The 14,669-nt window shown below is 43.0% G+C and overlaps 1 protein-coding gene and 1 non-coding gene across 2 annotated transcripts in view; one reads left to right on the top strand and one right to left on the bottom strand.

Moving 5' to 3' along the window:
* Positions 1-14,669, bottom strand: part of LOC118377465 (probable E3 ubiquitin-protein ligase HERC3) — a 53,524-nt gene that overhangs the window by 17,084 nt on the left and 21,771 nt on the right. Inside the window, exons 29-43 of the mRNA XM_052464350.1 lie at positions 14,393-14,614; positions 14,059-14,150; positions 13,648-13,778; positions 13,290-13,453; positions 12,254-12,327; positions 11,128-11,252; positions 10,819-10,878; positions 9,248-9,359; positions 6,737-6,926; positions 3,341-3,504; positions 2,836-2,949; positions 2,395-2,418; positions 2,214-2,303; positions 1,640-1,810; positions 1,218-1,361 (exon numbers count right to left, since the gene is read on the bottom strand). Of these exons, the coding sequence (XP_052320310.1) occupies positions 1,218-1,361; positions 1,640-1,810; positions 2,214-2,303; positions 2,395-2,418; positions 2,836-2,949; positions 3,341-3,504; positions 6,737-6,926; positions 9,248-9,359; positions 10,819-10,878; positions 11,128-11,252; positions 12,254-12,327; positions 13,290-13,453; positions 13,648-13,778; positions 14,059-14,150; positions 14,393-14,614 (1,877 nt within the window). The remainder of the gene's footprint in view (positions 1-1,217; positions 1,362-1,639; positions 1,811-2,213; positions 2,304-2,394; positions 2,419-2,835; positions 2,950-3,340; positions 3,505-6,736; positions 6,927-9,247; positions 9,360-10,818; positions 10,879-11,127; positions 11,253-12,253; positions 12,328-13,289; positions 13,454-13,647; positions 13,779-14,058; positions 14,151-14,392; positions 14,615-14,669) is intronic.
* trnaa-ugc (transfer RNA alanine (anticodon UGC)) lies at positions 2,043-2,116 on the top strand. Its single transcript has one exon. It is a non-coding gene; the product is annotated as a tRNA-Ala (tRNA).

The following is a 14,669-nucleotide window of genomic DNA, read 5'->3' on the forward strand; positions in this document are numbered from 1 at the left end:
TCCGGTAACCAAGACCAACCGTGTCTATTCAGAGCATTTGAAAATATTTTGAAACGTTGTTTGTGACCTTGTTCGGCTTTGAAAATGAATAACGTTGTTTAGATTTAGAAGATAATGAAATTGACCCTTCTGACATGTTGAGGCGGTTGGCTGGCTTCCAGAACATGAGTAGAAGGGATTTGACAACTAATATGACCTTGGTGTTGCTTCATACAATAGATAGGGTCTGTGGCCCAAATGGCATAGAGCCCTATATAGGGAATAGTGGGCCAATTAGGATGCATGTCAGACAGACTAACATTGGTTTTCTACAAAGAGCCAATTCTATGATGTCACAGTACCCCATTAACGGTTAGACATGTTTTATTGTCATTACTGTAAAAGAGAATGTGTTCTTACCTGGAGACATAAAAAACAGTTATTCAATAGACTACTACACTGTTCGCTTGCAACACTTCCCTTTTTTATTTTGTTCCTGTAGCAACCGTTGCCAAGGTCAGTGAAGGCATTTAATACACTTCTCTTGAATCATGTACTATACTCCAACGCACTTGCAAGAAATATTTAATACTATGTCCCTTTTCGAGTAGAGTGTTATTTTTTTACACAGAATTATGAGTAACATCAGCACTATATTTAAGCAATAAGGCACCTCGGCGGGTTGTGGTATATGGCCAATATACCACGGTTAAGGGCTGTTCTTTGCACGATGTAATGCGGAGGTGCCTTATTGCTATTATAAACTGGTTACTAATGTAATTAGAACAATAAAAATACATGTTCGTTCATACCCGTGGTATACGGTCTGATATATCACGGCTGTCAGCCAATCAGCATTCAGGGCTCGAACCACCCAGTTTATAATTACAGTTAGATATGTTCAGTTATCAACATTTGTTAGTGTTAGTGTTGTGTAGTGTGAATGGTTCACGGTTTTATTATACCATGTTATGAATGCCATCAGCCCTATATGTACAGTAAGATCGTGGTTAGTTGTACAGTGTTGTGCAGTAGAAGCGGTCACACAGGAGGTTGGTGGCACCTTAATTGGGGAGGACGGGCTCGTGGTAATGGCTGGTGAGGAATAGGTGGAATGGTATGAAATACATTAAACACATGGTTTCCTTGTGTTTGATGCGATTCCATTTGCTCTGTTCCAGCCATTATTATGAGTCGTCCTTCCCTCAGCAGCCTCCACTGAGTGGTACATGACTCACTTTATCAGAGAACCAGAGCAGGTTGGACTGGGTGTACTGGGTGAACATGCCGTACACAGGGTCCATCAGCTCCTTCAACAGCAGTAGGAAGAACTCCTTGGTTACCCCCCCTGCATCCACCGCCTCCTCCCCATCAAAGATCACCTAGAGGGGGAGGGAGGGCCTTAGTTCCTGTAATTAAACTTGCACTAACTGAGCCCAAATACTCTGTCAATCACTTTCTCATCTTCAAGTGATATGGCCTTAGTTCCTGTAATTCAAGTGGCACTAACAACAGTGTGCAGCCGTTGACAAACAATTGATGATTGGTGGTGTTCTTATTTCTCTTTGATTACAAAGATCTCTCCTAAAAAAAATCTTTCCATGTCTATTTACGACACACTACATGACCTTTGTCGCCCTGAGAGGTGCTGAACTCAGACCTTGAGGGGCTTCTTGAGGTCGACGTCAGAGTAGATGGTGAGCTCTCTCAGCGCGTCGCTCACTAAGTGGTCCCTGCGTACGTGGAGCACCAGGAAGGGGTTCCGTGCCAGGAGGGGTTCCAGCGTCAGCAGCATGAAAACGTTATGCATGTTGGCCCCGCTCACCGCCATCTTGGAAAAGGTCACAGACGGGGGAAATAATATGTGTAGGAGAGATGGAAATTATATATTTTTTTCTTTTTTTACATCAAGTGTTTAAAAAAAGACAAGTGCAATTAAATGGTCTCCAAGGGACATGATTCATTCTTACATTGTCTATAAAAACAAGTTATTTTATCACGGCAAATGTCAACATAAATCAGTTTCAAACTTTGAGTTAACAGTGGAAACTTTTAATATAACGGTCCCGTGTGGCTCAGTTGGTAGAGCATGGCATTTGCAATGCCAGGGTTGTGGGTTCGATTCCCACAAGGGACTATTACTAATGAAAATGTATGCACTCACTACTATAAGTCACTCTGTGCCAGAGCATCTGTAAAAATGTACATATATATTTTCCAATCCTGGCTGTTACCTGCATCTGTAGCTCAGCGTCAGTTTGCAGCATGGTGGTCTTGGCTTGGGCGTTCAGTATGAACGGGTAGGCACATAAAGTCACTGAGCTCTGAATGGATGAAAAGAGAAACGTTATTGTTTGAAGAGCATATAGATAACGTGGCATTTACACTCATTTGATTAGAAAATAGCCTGTATACCTGTACTGCTGGTGTTCTCATTTTCTGAAAAACAAAATTATAATCATCAACTCAGTTTTGTCCAAATTACCCATGAAAACTATATTGTAGAGGATCATAACAGTGTATTCAGATTGACAGCTGGTGGTAGGGGCATAACTGTCTAGCTATACCAGTTTACTGAGACATTGGCCAGAGCTACAAGGCACAAAGGTGAAAATATGAGGGTGGGGACAACAAAGTCTCTGTGCTCTTCCTAGAAAGGGCCTACACAGTTCGACAGATTCTACTATGCAGGGAGAAAGAGGGAGGGAAGAGGGGTAGGGGCTAGGGGGCTCGTCTGTGAGAGTAGCATCCCATTGGATTCGGATGAGAATTAGATAATTGGACACACACACACACCAAATTCCACAGGACGACATCGTCACAAGAGAGAGAGACGTAGAGATCTCCAGTACTCACAATCTCTGCTTTACTCAGAAACCACTTGAGGTAGTCTTCCTGGATGTCCACCAGGGTGGTGATGTCAGGGATATAGAAGCGGTTGTACTCTACATGCCCGGCCTTCAGGTTAACCTGGACACACACAGCAGCACAACAGCCCTGCTCAGAACACACACACACTCATCATTATGATTGTTTACCTTTCTTTTATACCAGGAAGTCTCTTGCGGTTTGATACATTTATATATAAAAGGATTTCATGCATACTTGATATTTTCCCACAATTCTGTAAACCTATTTTTTGCATTACCGACATTCTTTAAAAAAAGGACAACTCATGTGTTCCTAACCTAAGGATCCTATTCGCACAGTAGACCTATGTTTAAGGACGGGAATCATAACACCTCTTGAAGTTTCTTCACAAGCTTAGTATAAAACTTTAACTTGTGAAGTATCTAGAGAAACTTTTATGTAAAGAATGAGCTAATGACGTTTCCCCATGAACATTAGCAGGAAATGTTACCTTATGAAGTTTCTCTAGAAGCTTTAGCGTGGCACTGGTGTAGTTTTCTAGGAAGACAGGGACGAGCAGGGCCTTTCCTCCGGTTAACAGGAACACCACGATGCTCTTATACATGTCCACCAGCCTGGAGAACACACCGCCGTCCACCAGGCACCACCAGTTATCTGCGGGGATCCAGAATATAACACACCACCAGTTATCTGCGGGGATCCAGAATATAACACACCACCAGTTATCTGCGGGGATCCAGAATATAACACACCACCAGTTATCTACGGGGATCCAGAATATAACACACCACCAGTTATCTACGGGGATCCAGAATATAACACACCACCAGTTATCTGCGGGGATCCAGAATATAACACACCACCAGTTATCTACGGGGATCCAGAATATAACACACCACCAGTTAATATACCACACCACCAGTTATCAGATCCAGAATATAACACACCACCAGTTAATATACCACACCACCAGTTATCTGCGGGGATCCAGAATATAACACACCACCAGTTAATATAACACACCACCAGTTATCTAACACACCACCAGTTATCTACGGGGATCCAGAATATAACACACCACCAGTTATCTACGGGCATCCAGAATATAACACACCACCAGTTATCTATGGGATACAAAAGAACAAGACAACACATCACATTCCAGCATCTTTTAAAGGGAACCTGCAGTGACAATGCATATTTAAAAGTATGACAGAAGTGCCATGTGATGCACTGTACACATGAAGTGTATACCATTATGACAGTTGTATAACTGCCATTTTCCTGGGACTGACTGTGCAGTATGGAGAAAGAGTATTTGTGGTAGACTGAGGTGTACAGGGTATACAGTATCAAACACTGTTCAGCACATTTGTGTGCATGAGGGTATTTGTCTGTGCGCCGGTGTACCTGCATGCTTCGTAAACAACAAGCGTGGACTAACAGTGAAATGCTTACTTACAGCCCTTCCCAACAACGCAGAGAGAAAAATAAAATAACAAATAATAGAAAGATAACCCCAGGAGTAAATATACAAGGAGAAACGATAACTTGGCTATAAACACAGGGTACCAGTACCGAGTCGATGTGCAGGGATACAGGGTAATTGAGGTAGATATGTACATATACAGTTGAAGTCGGAAGTTTACATACACCTTAGCAAAATACATTTAAACTCAGTTTCACAATTCCTGACATTTAATCCTAGTAAAAATTCCCAGTTAGTTAGTCAGTTAGGATCACCACGTTATTTTAAGAATGAATAATAGTATAGAGAATGATTTACTTCAGCTTTTATTTCGTTCATCACATTCCCAGTGGGTCAGAAGTTTACATACACTCAATTAGCATTTGGTAGCATTGCCTTTAAATTGTTTAACTTGGGTCAAATAAGTTGAGTGAATAAGTGGAGTGAATTTTGGCCCAGTCCTCCTGACAGAGCTGGTGTAACTGAGTCAGGTTTGTAGGCCTCCTTGATCACACATGCTTCTTCAGTTCTGCCCACAAAGTTTCTATAGGCTTTATTGTCCTTAAGCCATTTTGCCAAAACTTTGGAAGTATGCTTGGGGTCATTGTCCATTGGTAGACCCATTTGCGACCAAGCTTCAACTTCCCGACTGATGTCTTGAGATGTTGCTTCAATATATCCACAACATTTTCCTTCCTTCCTTCCTTCCTTCCTTCCTTCCTTCCTTCCTCCCTCATGATGCCATCTATTTTGTGAAGTGCAGCAGTCCCTCCTGCAGCAAAGCACCCCCACAACATGATGCTGCCACCCCCGTGCTTCACGATTGGGATGGTGTTCTTCGGCTTGCAAGCCTCCCCATTTTTCCTCCAAACATAACGATGATCATTATGGCCAAACAGAGGACATTTCTCCAAAAAGTACAATCTTTGTCCCCATGTGCAGTTGCAAACCATTTGTATGGAGGTTTTGGAGCAGTGGCTTCTTCCTTGCTGAGTGGCCTTTTAGGCTATGTCAATATAGGAGTCGTTTTACTGTGGATATAGATACTTTTGTACCCGTTTCCTCCAGCATCTTCACAAGGTCCTTTGCTGTTGTTCTGGGATTGATTTGCACTTTTCACACCAAAGTACGTTCATCTCTAGGAGACAGAACACGTCTCCTTCCTGAGCGGTATGACGGCTGCGTGGTCCCATGGTGTTTATACTTGCATTCAATTGTTTGTACAGATGAACGTGGTAACTTCAGGTGTTTGGAAATTGCTCCCAAGGATGAACCAGACTTGTGGAAGTCTACAATTTTGTCTTGGCTGATTTCTTTTGATTCTCCCATGATGTCAAGCAAAGAGGCACTGAGTGTGAAGGTAGGCCTTGAAATACATCCACAGGTACACCACCAATTGACTCAAATGATGTCAATTAGCCAATTAGAAGCTTTTAAAGCCATGACATAATTTTCTGGAATTTTCCAAGCTGTTTAAAGGCACAATCAACTTAGTGTATGTAAACTTCTGACCCACTGGAATTGTGATACAGTGAATTATAAGTGAAATAATCTGTCTGTAAACAATTGTTGGAAAAATGACTTGTGTCATGCACAAAGTAGATGTCCTATTCAACTTGCCAAATCTATAGTTTGTTAACAAGACATTTGTGGAGTGGTTGAAAAACTAGTTTTAAAAATGAATTCAACCTAAGTGTATGTAAACTTCCGACTTTAACTGTAGGTAGGGATAAAGTGACTAGGCCACAGGATAGATAAACAGCAAGAGCAGCATATGTGATGAGTCAAGAGTTTGTGCAAAGGAGGGTCAATGCAGATAGTAATCAATAGCTACCTGGACTATTTAACAGTCTTATGGCTTGGGGATAGAAGCTGTTCAGGTTCCTGTTGGTTCCAGACTTGGTGCATTGGTACCGCTTGCTGTGCGGTAGCAGAAAGAACATGCTATGACTTGGGTAGCTGGAGTCTTTGATAATTTTTAGGGCCTTCCTCTGACACCGCCTGGTATAGAGGTCCTAGATGGCAGGGAGCTCGGCCCCAGTGATGTACAGGGCTGTACGCACTACCCTCTGTAGCGCCTGCAGTTGCCATAGCAAGTGGTGACGCAGCCAGTCAAGATGCTCTCAATGGTGCAGCTCTAAAAACCTTAAGAATCCCATGCCAAATCTTTTCAGCCTCCTGAGGGGGAAGAGGTGTTGTCGTGCCCCGCCACAACTGTGTTGGTTTGTGTGGACCATGATAGATCCTTAGTGATGTAGACACACAGGAACTTGAAGCTCTCGACCTGGTGCACTACAGCCCCGTCAATGTGTGTGTGCGTGCGCACGTATGGGTGTCTGTGTGCATGCAATGTACATAGTACATTAACATGTGATTGTGCATGTGTGTGATTGAAATGCAACTATATTGCCCCCCTACCAAGCACTTTGCTGGGGTTGGCATCCAGGCGGAGTATGGCCATGGCTAGGGGGATGGTGAGGGTGATGTAGTTTTTGGAGTCGTGTAGGGCGGGACACTCCGACAGGATCAGGTAGATCCTCATGGCCTCAACGTCAGGGGGAGAGCAGGGCAGCTGGGGGATCAGCAGGCTCTCAAAACTCTTAGTGGCCTGGCAGGACAGAGACACATGGATGGAGGGAGAGAGAGAGAGATGGATACATCACTTTAAAATCATCCATCAAAATATCACCTAACAGCTGTCCGTACAACTGGTTCACTGTACATCACAATGCTTGTTATTTTCATTTGCTAACGCAGATGTAACTAAATGAGTATATTATGATATGAGTTAAGTAGAGTACCTGAAGTTTTATAAATGTAAACTATGACTGACTAAGGGTGAAGAATTGGAATACTTGATATTGACTAAAAAATGTATTTTCAACATTGCAATACTGTACCAAAATGATACAATATATATATATATATTTTTAAATGTCGGAACAAGGATAGCTTTTTACAAAATCTAAAGGATTAGCTGGACTCGGCAAAGGGGCCAAAAACATCACTGGAAAATGTTTTGGGAGAGGCCTCCTGTGGTTGGCTGGTTGCTAATGCTGCCTGATCTTTATAGAACACAATAAATCAAGTTAGATTGAGAAGCCCCAAAATCCCTAACATATTATTAGTGGGCTAGCTAGCTCTGAACCTCATGACCTCAGTCCAGTAGGCATTCTGCGTGAAACCATCAAAACCCAGCAGAGTATGTGTTGATCTTACTGAGATGATGCGTAACGTGTGCTGTACCATTTCAGAAGTCAAACGGGGACATAGTTCATATGTGGCATGGGAATTCAATGCCGTGGCCTATGATACTCTCCAGCCATCAAAACAAAGCGTAGGGGGCGGTGTACCCTGAACACCCCTATTTTACTCTACTACATAGCTCAGTCCAAAGTGCTGCTGGCTAGGTCTAACAGACGCCGTACACTCCTAGAAGAAAAAGATGCCATCTAGAACCTTAAAGGATTCTTCGGCTGTCCCCATAGAAGAACCCTTTTTGGTTCCTGGTATAACCCTTTTTAGTTCCATGTAGAACCCTTTTCACAGATGAATCTACATGGAACCAAAGGGTTCTACCTGGAACCAAAAAGGGTTATCCTATGGGACAGCTGATAAACCCTTTTGAAGCTTGTGCTTCTAGTTCCGACCGTGCAGTAATATCTAACAAGTAATCTAACAATTTCACAACAACTACTTTGTACACACAAATGTAAAGGAATGAATAAGAATATGTACATACAAATATATGGATGAGTAATGGCCGAACGGCATAGGCAAGATGCAGTAGATGGTATAGAGTACAGTATATACATACGAGATGAGTAATATAGGGTATGTAAACATTATATAAAGTGCCATTGTTTAAAGTGACACGTTTATTGCATTCAATTTTTTATTATTAAAGTAGAGATCTGAGTCAGTATGTTGACAGACAGACAAGGTTTTGTGTCCTTGGACTAAAATATTGCATTTGAGTCAAAACATAAACCATGACTCTGTATGATAGGGTTGCCATGACAATGACCCTGACAATGACCCTGTAAAGGGGATTTGTAAATGCCATTATTTCGCTCAGTTCAAATCTACCGGCCTCAGCTATAACACGTTTATGAGTAGATGGATAGAACCAAGTAGCTTGATAGTCAAAACCCGGGGTAAATCTAGAATATTTAATGGTGAAACAGCCACGTCCGTTTGCTATATTACAAGTTACTGCAAACAACAGTTTTTTCCCATGCAGACTGCACGAGCATTAGAAGAGCACATGTACTTTTTTTTCCCTCATGCAGCAAAAACAACAACGGTGGTGGGGTGGCCAGTGGCGCTGCTTCCCCATGCAGAGTCCATCTTTAAAGCTGCAATATGTCACTTTTTGGGCAGCCCAACCAAATGTACATATAAAATGTGAGATCTGTCATTGTAAGCAAGTTAAGAAGCGGTAGATCTATGTGCACTATTTCTATGCTTTCCGTTTTTAAGTTGATTTTTTGCATCTTTTACTTTCGGTATTTCAAGCTTCAAAAATCTGAAAATACCAATATTTGTAGTTATGGAAAATATATTTCACAGCGGTTTAGATGGTACAATGATTACCTACACTATACTTGCTTGTTGTGTCACGTAAACTGAAATCATGCAAACTATTTGAATTTTACAAATCAGGAAATGGCTGAGCGATTTCTACATAGTGTACCTTTAGTGCCTAAAGTGTTTTCTCCTCATCTCCTTTCCTTCACCTGCTCCTATGTGAAAGAACCAAAGACCTGAAACCCAGTGGTCTCCATTCATATTGCTTTTCACTGTGTTTTCATATCAGTACAGATGATGGAAGGAGGCCACTTTAACTATGCATACCCTGGTTTTTGAGCAAAGGGAGAGTCCCGCTTTCAGGTATTGGGATAAGACATGGTACACAAGAGTCGTTACCTGCTCCAATAGTCTGGCGAAGGGCGGTTTACTGAGTGTCTCAAACAGCAGGCGGACTGAGTTGAGATCGATGCCAGGGACTTTAGGGTTGGTCTTAAAATGGCTGTCATCACTGGGGGAACAAACAAAGAACAAAATAGCCTTTAAGACCAAACCCCCCCCAAAATTACCAAACAGAAAAACCCATGATAAACCACCCAGACTTTTCATCAGTTTTAACTGTGGCGATTAAACTGGAAGTTCCGCTCAAAATACAGAACATCCCTTTAGAAACTCATCAGCAGAGATATAAATAAATGGCTGGACTAAATCCATGAATTTGTGTAGAACCATTGATGAATAGAACACACAACACGTTCCTCTGGGTTAGATAGAGTCTCTAGCTTCTGTTCTAACTGGGCACGTGGCAGTTGTGTGAGCTCACTGCAGGGTATAAAGATCTAAGACCTAAACAGAAACACACATACACACACACCTAGGGATGAACAGGGACCATATATTAAGTCTAGTCAGAGCCTCCATGTATTTAAATCCATTCCAAACCACATTCACTGCTTTATCTTGTGAACTCTTCCAGGGGTGTTGTGTGAGAGAGAGAGAAACACTACAAAGCCCAGAAAACTCAAAGGCATGAAGGACAGCGACTATTTACAGACAACCTCCAGATATTGATAAAAAAATAATAATAATTCAGCCATAATAAACCAGATTTGGCTTTGTGTGACTGTTTGGTAAACAGAGACTCCGACCGGAACGATAAGCACTAACAAGTAGAGAGGCGTTATGCTAGCTAGGGAACAGTGCTTCTGTACCCACCGGAATCAGGCAGCTTTGTGGCATGCCGTGTGTGTGTGTTTCATACTCTAAGGGTCCAAATTGAGACAATTCGTTTTAGGAACACTGTGCAGACGTTCTTGGGCGGCCCACATGATGCCATCACAAATGATTGACCTCTACAAACAATAACAGATGTGCGATTGGGAACATAACATACTACCAGCAACACATTGTCAGTTTCTCTCCCTCTCGGTTGAGCTAATGGCTAAACCTGTCAGTGTTTTATATAACTGTTAAATCCAGTAGGTTTTAGGACAGGCTGCTTTAGCAGAGAGGGCAGGACATACAGTAAGGTGCTTATTGGTCTTCTCTAGTCTAGAGGACACCATTACGCTGATGGGCTCGGAACTAGGGTCGTTCCCATGAAGTGATAGGCATCTGGCGGAGAATCAGCACAAAATGGCCACCCCTCCCTCATACACGCCATCTGCGCTTTATCTCCGCACGGATCTCTAATGGAATCTCTGTATGTCTGTACAGTGTGTCTAGATAGGAGTATTTCCCTGGAGTCTCTTCCCCTAAGGTCAGCAGTTCTGAATTGTAGCCACATGATGGGAATGAGTGTTGGTCGGACAAGGACATTAAGGACATGATTTTGTCCTCTGTGAACGCTCGGCCTTTTCCCACAAGACATAAGAGAGAGACACCGGGTGTGACTCAATACTCATGGCTTCCTTTCATGGTCTCCTTCCAAACAGGTGAATGAACAGGATAGGCTGTCGATGAATGCTCACCTCTCATCCAGGAAGCTGGCGTTCCAACAGGCGGTGGAAGACAGCAGGAGAATGACGTCACTAAAAGCAGAGGGAGACCAAGACATAAATGCAGGAAATTATATCAATCAATTGAAACAAGATCAACCAGATACCAGTCTTCAGAGTGGTATAGAGCTTCCAGCTGCTGAAGCCAAAAAGGGTCACCACAGGATCATCGTCCTGCTAAAAGAAGTGTCATTCTCCGCATAGGAAACGATAAACAATTGTTCACAAAAAAATATTTTCAAGACAAATCGAATCTACAAATAACTCGTATCACTGACTTACTTGGTGATAGTGGAATCTGTGTTGTCTAGGAGTTTCATCCTCCACGTATTCAAACTGGCATCATTTATCAAAGAGATGCTTCTACTGATGTTAGTGACGCGGAAGTCTTCAGGAGGGGTGGAACTCTGTAGAGGAGAGAAGGGGGTCAGGGGGGAGTCAAGGTAACGTAGCACATCAGCTAGTCGGCCACATTTAGCAACGATATTCTCGATAGCGCTTCCACTGTAGACATTACAAGGCTATCCAGAGACGTGTGTTTTGGGTTCATTCCCTTTCCCACTTGCAGATAAAATAAATACTCTGAGAGGTCCAAGTACATTGTAGAGAGAGTGTCTATCTGTGTGTTGGTGTTATCAAGTTACATTCCTGGCAATCAACAGGAGGATATCCGTTGTAGACAGATGTAGGCTACTTGGGGTGCATCACAGTAATATCTCATTCACTACTTCCCACCAATCTAAAAGCACTGGATTGGTGGAGGCATCGGCTAGAGGGAGTTTCCACCATATTTATTACACCAGTCTTTTCTTTCGAACCAGTGAAGGGAAGTGAACAGGTGCACATTCATCCAGACATTCTAGCTGGTCAATAACTGTAGCAACAGCTCCACTTAGTGGCAGAAAACTAGAACTGGCTCACTTAATGAAAACACATCAGCATCCTTCCTCACTACTAGGTCTATAGCAGAGCTCTCTAACCATGTTCCTGAAGAGCTACCGTCCTGTAGGTTTTTACTAAAACCCTAATCTAGTGCACCTGATTCTAATAATGAAATGGTTGACAAGCTGAACCAGGTTAGTTCCAACTGGGGTTGGATAAACAACCTAAAGGAGGGTAGCTCTTCAGGAACAGGGTGGAGAACCCTGGTCTAAAGCATATTCTTCCCATCCCTGAAAGAGAAAATTCTATGTCTTTCAATTCAATGTCTGGGCATAAAGCGTCTCAGAGTAAGAGAGCTGATCTAAGATCAGGGCCCCCCTGTGCATGTGATCTTATTCATTATGATCGAAAAGGCTAAACTGATCCTATATCATTCCAATTCTGAGATGCTTTATGAATACGGTGCCTGTACTATTACATCAGTTAACGACCAAAAGCTGAGAAACGATTATGTGAAGTCCTTTACCTTTTCATCGGAGTACAATAGGAAGTTATGGTCCCCTCCACAGTTGATTTTTGTAATGGCATAATGATCAGGCCCTAGAAAGAGGAAAGGAGAGGGAAGAGTTACTGACTGTTGGTTTAAAAATCGGCTAGCTCAACAGCATTGTGGTGACTTACGGGAACAGTTTATGCTTATAGGAAATAGCTCCTGAGTGAAGTTTCCCCTTGAGAGAGAGATCAAGGATCAGCTTCCCTTCCCCCCCAATTCTAATCTTAACTATTAGTGGGGGAAAAATGCTAATCCAAGATCAGTGTCTAGGGGTATCTTCGCCCTACACAAGCATTTTCCAAACTCCAAAAGGTGCATGTTTTGTTTAGTACACAGCTGATTCAAAGAACCAAAGCTTGATGACGCGTTGATTATTTGAACCAGCTGTGTAATGCTAAGGCAAAAAACTAAATGTGCACCCCCTGGGTTCCCCAGTTTGGGAAACGCTGCCCTACACCGAGAAGCTCCCTAGATTTTGATTTAGTCCACTAGATGGCAGGAAAGCAATACAAGCTAAGCAATTCACCTCAAACACCATCAATCAGTGTGTTAAACACTGAGAATCCTGTTTCATAGACCTCGAACTCACTCACAACCTAATACAGTTCACTCTAGAAACATCCGTGTTGCTGAAATAATGGCAAACATTTTACCACATGGGGATATTTTGATACTATTTCATTCTTTGAACATTGAATTTATCCCATTCATAGTCTTTTAATATGCATGGTTAATATGGAAATTATAGTGATCTAGTGATCTTTCTCCCTACAGTCATAGTTTTATATACAGTACATTATATGAATCACTGAATAAGCTGTGGATGTATCTGAACAAGTCCTTGCACTCGTGTGCCTGTTCCATTTAACGTCCTATGCGTTCTCTTGTCTATTCTGACTTGCTCCTACAACAGGCCGGACATTTTCCTCAAGCAACAGCTCCCTGATTCTGCCTTGCCTTGCCTCATTTCCCTACATTCTCTTCTTCCCAACTGGAGTCATCCAGTTACCTGACATATGACGAGGACTTCCTGTGAGCCTTCCTGTGAGGCTGCTTTTGACAGGAAGTGGGCTTTTGATGTCACCTCGTGTCCCGGTGCCCAGCTGACCATTGGTGTTACAACCGAAAGCATACACCAGACCGGAGGAAGGCACAAACGCCAGGGTGTGGTGTCTGAAACCCAGACGGAGAGGATAGAAAGAGAGTATGAGGAATCTAGGACAGAGAAGGCAAGTAGTCATACCATAACTTACCTGATGTAAACCTGTACTGTACTCTATTATACTGCTATGCTATACTAAGCTATGCTTTGCTAGGCTATGCTTTGCTAGGTTATGCTACGCTGACCAGGCTACGTTGTGCAGTACCTGCCACAGGCAATCTGGGAAACCTCGCTGCCCATCAGCTCCTGCACCTGTCTGGGTAGAGGCTCGTTGTTGGTGGAGTCATGACCCAGTTGACCACGAGAACCGTCCCCAAACGTAAACAAACCCCCATCCTGTCAACCAAACACAGAGCGAGGCTTCAATTACAATAAAGGATGTGAAAAGGAATGCTCAAGGACAGTCTGTCATAGCTCGATACAATTCCACATGCATATTCCTCACCCTCCAAAACAAACATGAGAATTCTTCAAAGGCATGAACACATTCATGGATTAAAGGTTTTACGAGACAGCAGGTCCTTTTTCAGTACTGTGCTTTCTCAAAACCCACCATCATCTGAAGACTATAAACACATAACAGACAGATACGCAGGAGGACAGTTGTGTTCCTCACCTTGGTGAGGGCAGCTGTATGCTCGTCTCCACAGCTGATATAAACCACTTTTTGGGATCTGAGGAACTTGATGTGGCAAGGGACAGACCGGTCTGTAGAAAGGAAATAAAACATACGCGCACATATTCCATGTTACCTTCAGAACATCACATTGCTTTATATGAAGGTCTGCTTATAAACTGCTTACAAGCCATCATTCATTTAATCGGAGAAACGATTGGGCATTTGGACCCATATAGCAATGGGTCTGTAGTCCAACAGGCTTCATCAGTCTATTGGGGTGCATTACTTCTCTCTACGTATGTCTCATCGACGTATAAGTTAGTTAGCCTACCCTGTTTGTCATTTAACCCCAGCTGTCCGGCGCCGTTCTTGCCCCAGCCGAACACGGCTCCAGAGAGTGACAGGGCGAAGCTGTGGTCTCCCCCAGCGGTGATCTGAGCCAGGGGGATACCTGACAAAGACTTGAGGGGCTGGGGAGACAAGGTGCTGGGCTCTCCCTTCCCCAAACCCAGCTGACCGCTCGAGTTCTGGCCCCACGTGAACAGCTGACCGTCTGGGAGAGAAAATAGGGGGTTAGCCTAGCATTAGCCTGGCATTAACCTAGCATT

Source organism: Oncorhynchus keta, chromosome 16, assembly GCF_023373465.1.
Source record: "Oncorhynchus keta strain PuntledgeMale-10-30-2019 chromosome 16, Oket_V2, whole genome shotgun sequence".
Taxonomy (NCBI): Eukaryota; Metazoa; Chordata; class Actinopteri; order Salmoniformes; family Salmonidae; genus Oncorhynchus; species Oncorhynchus keta.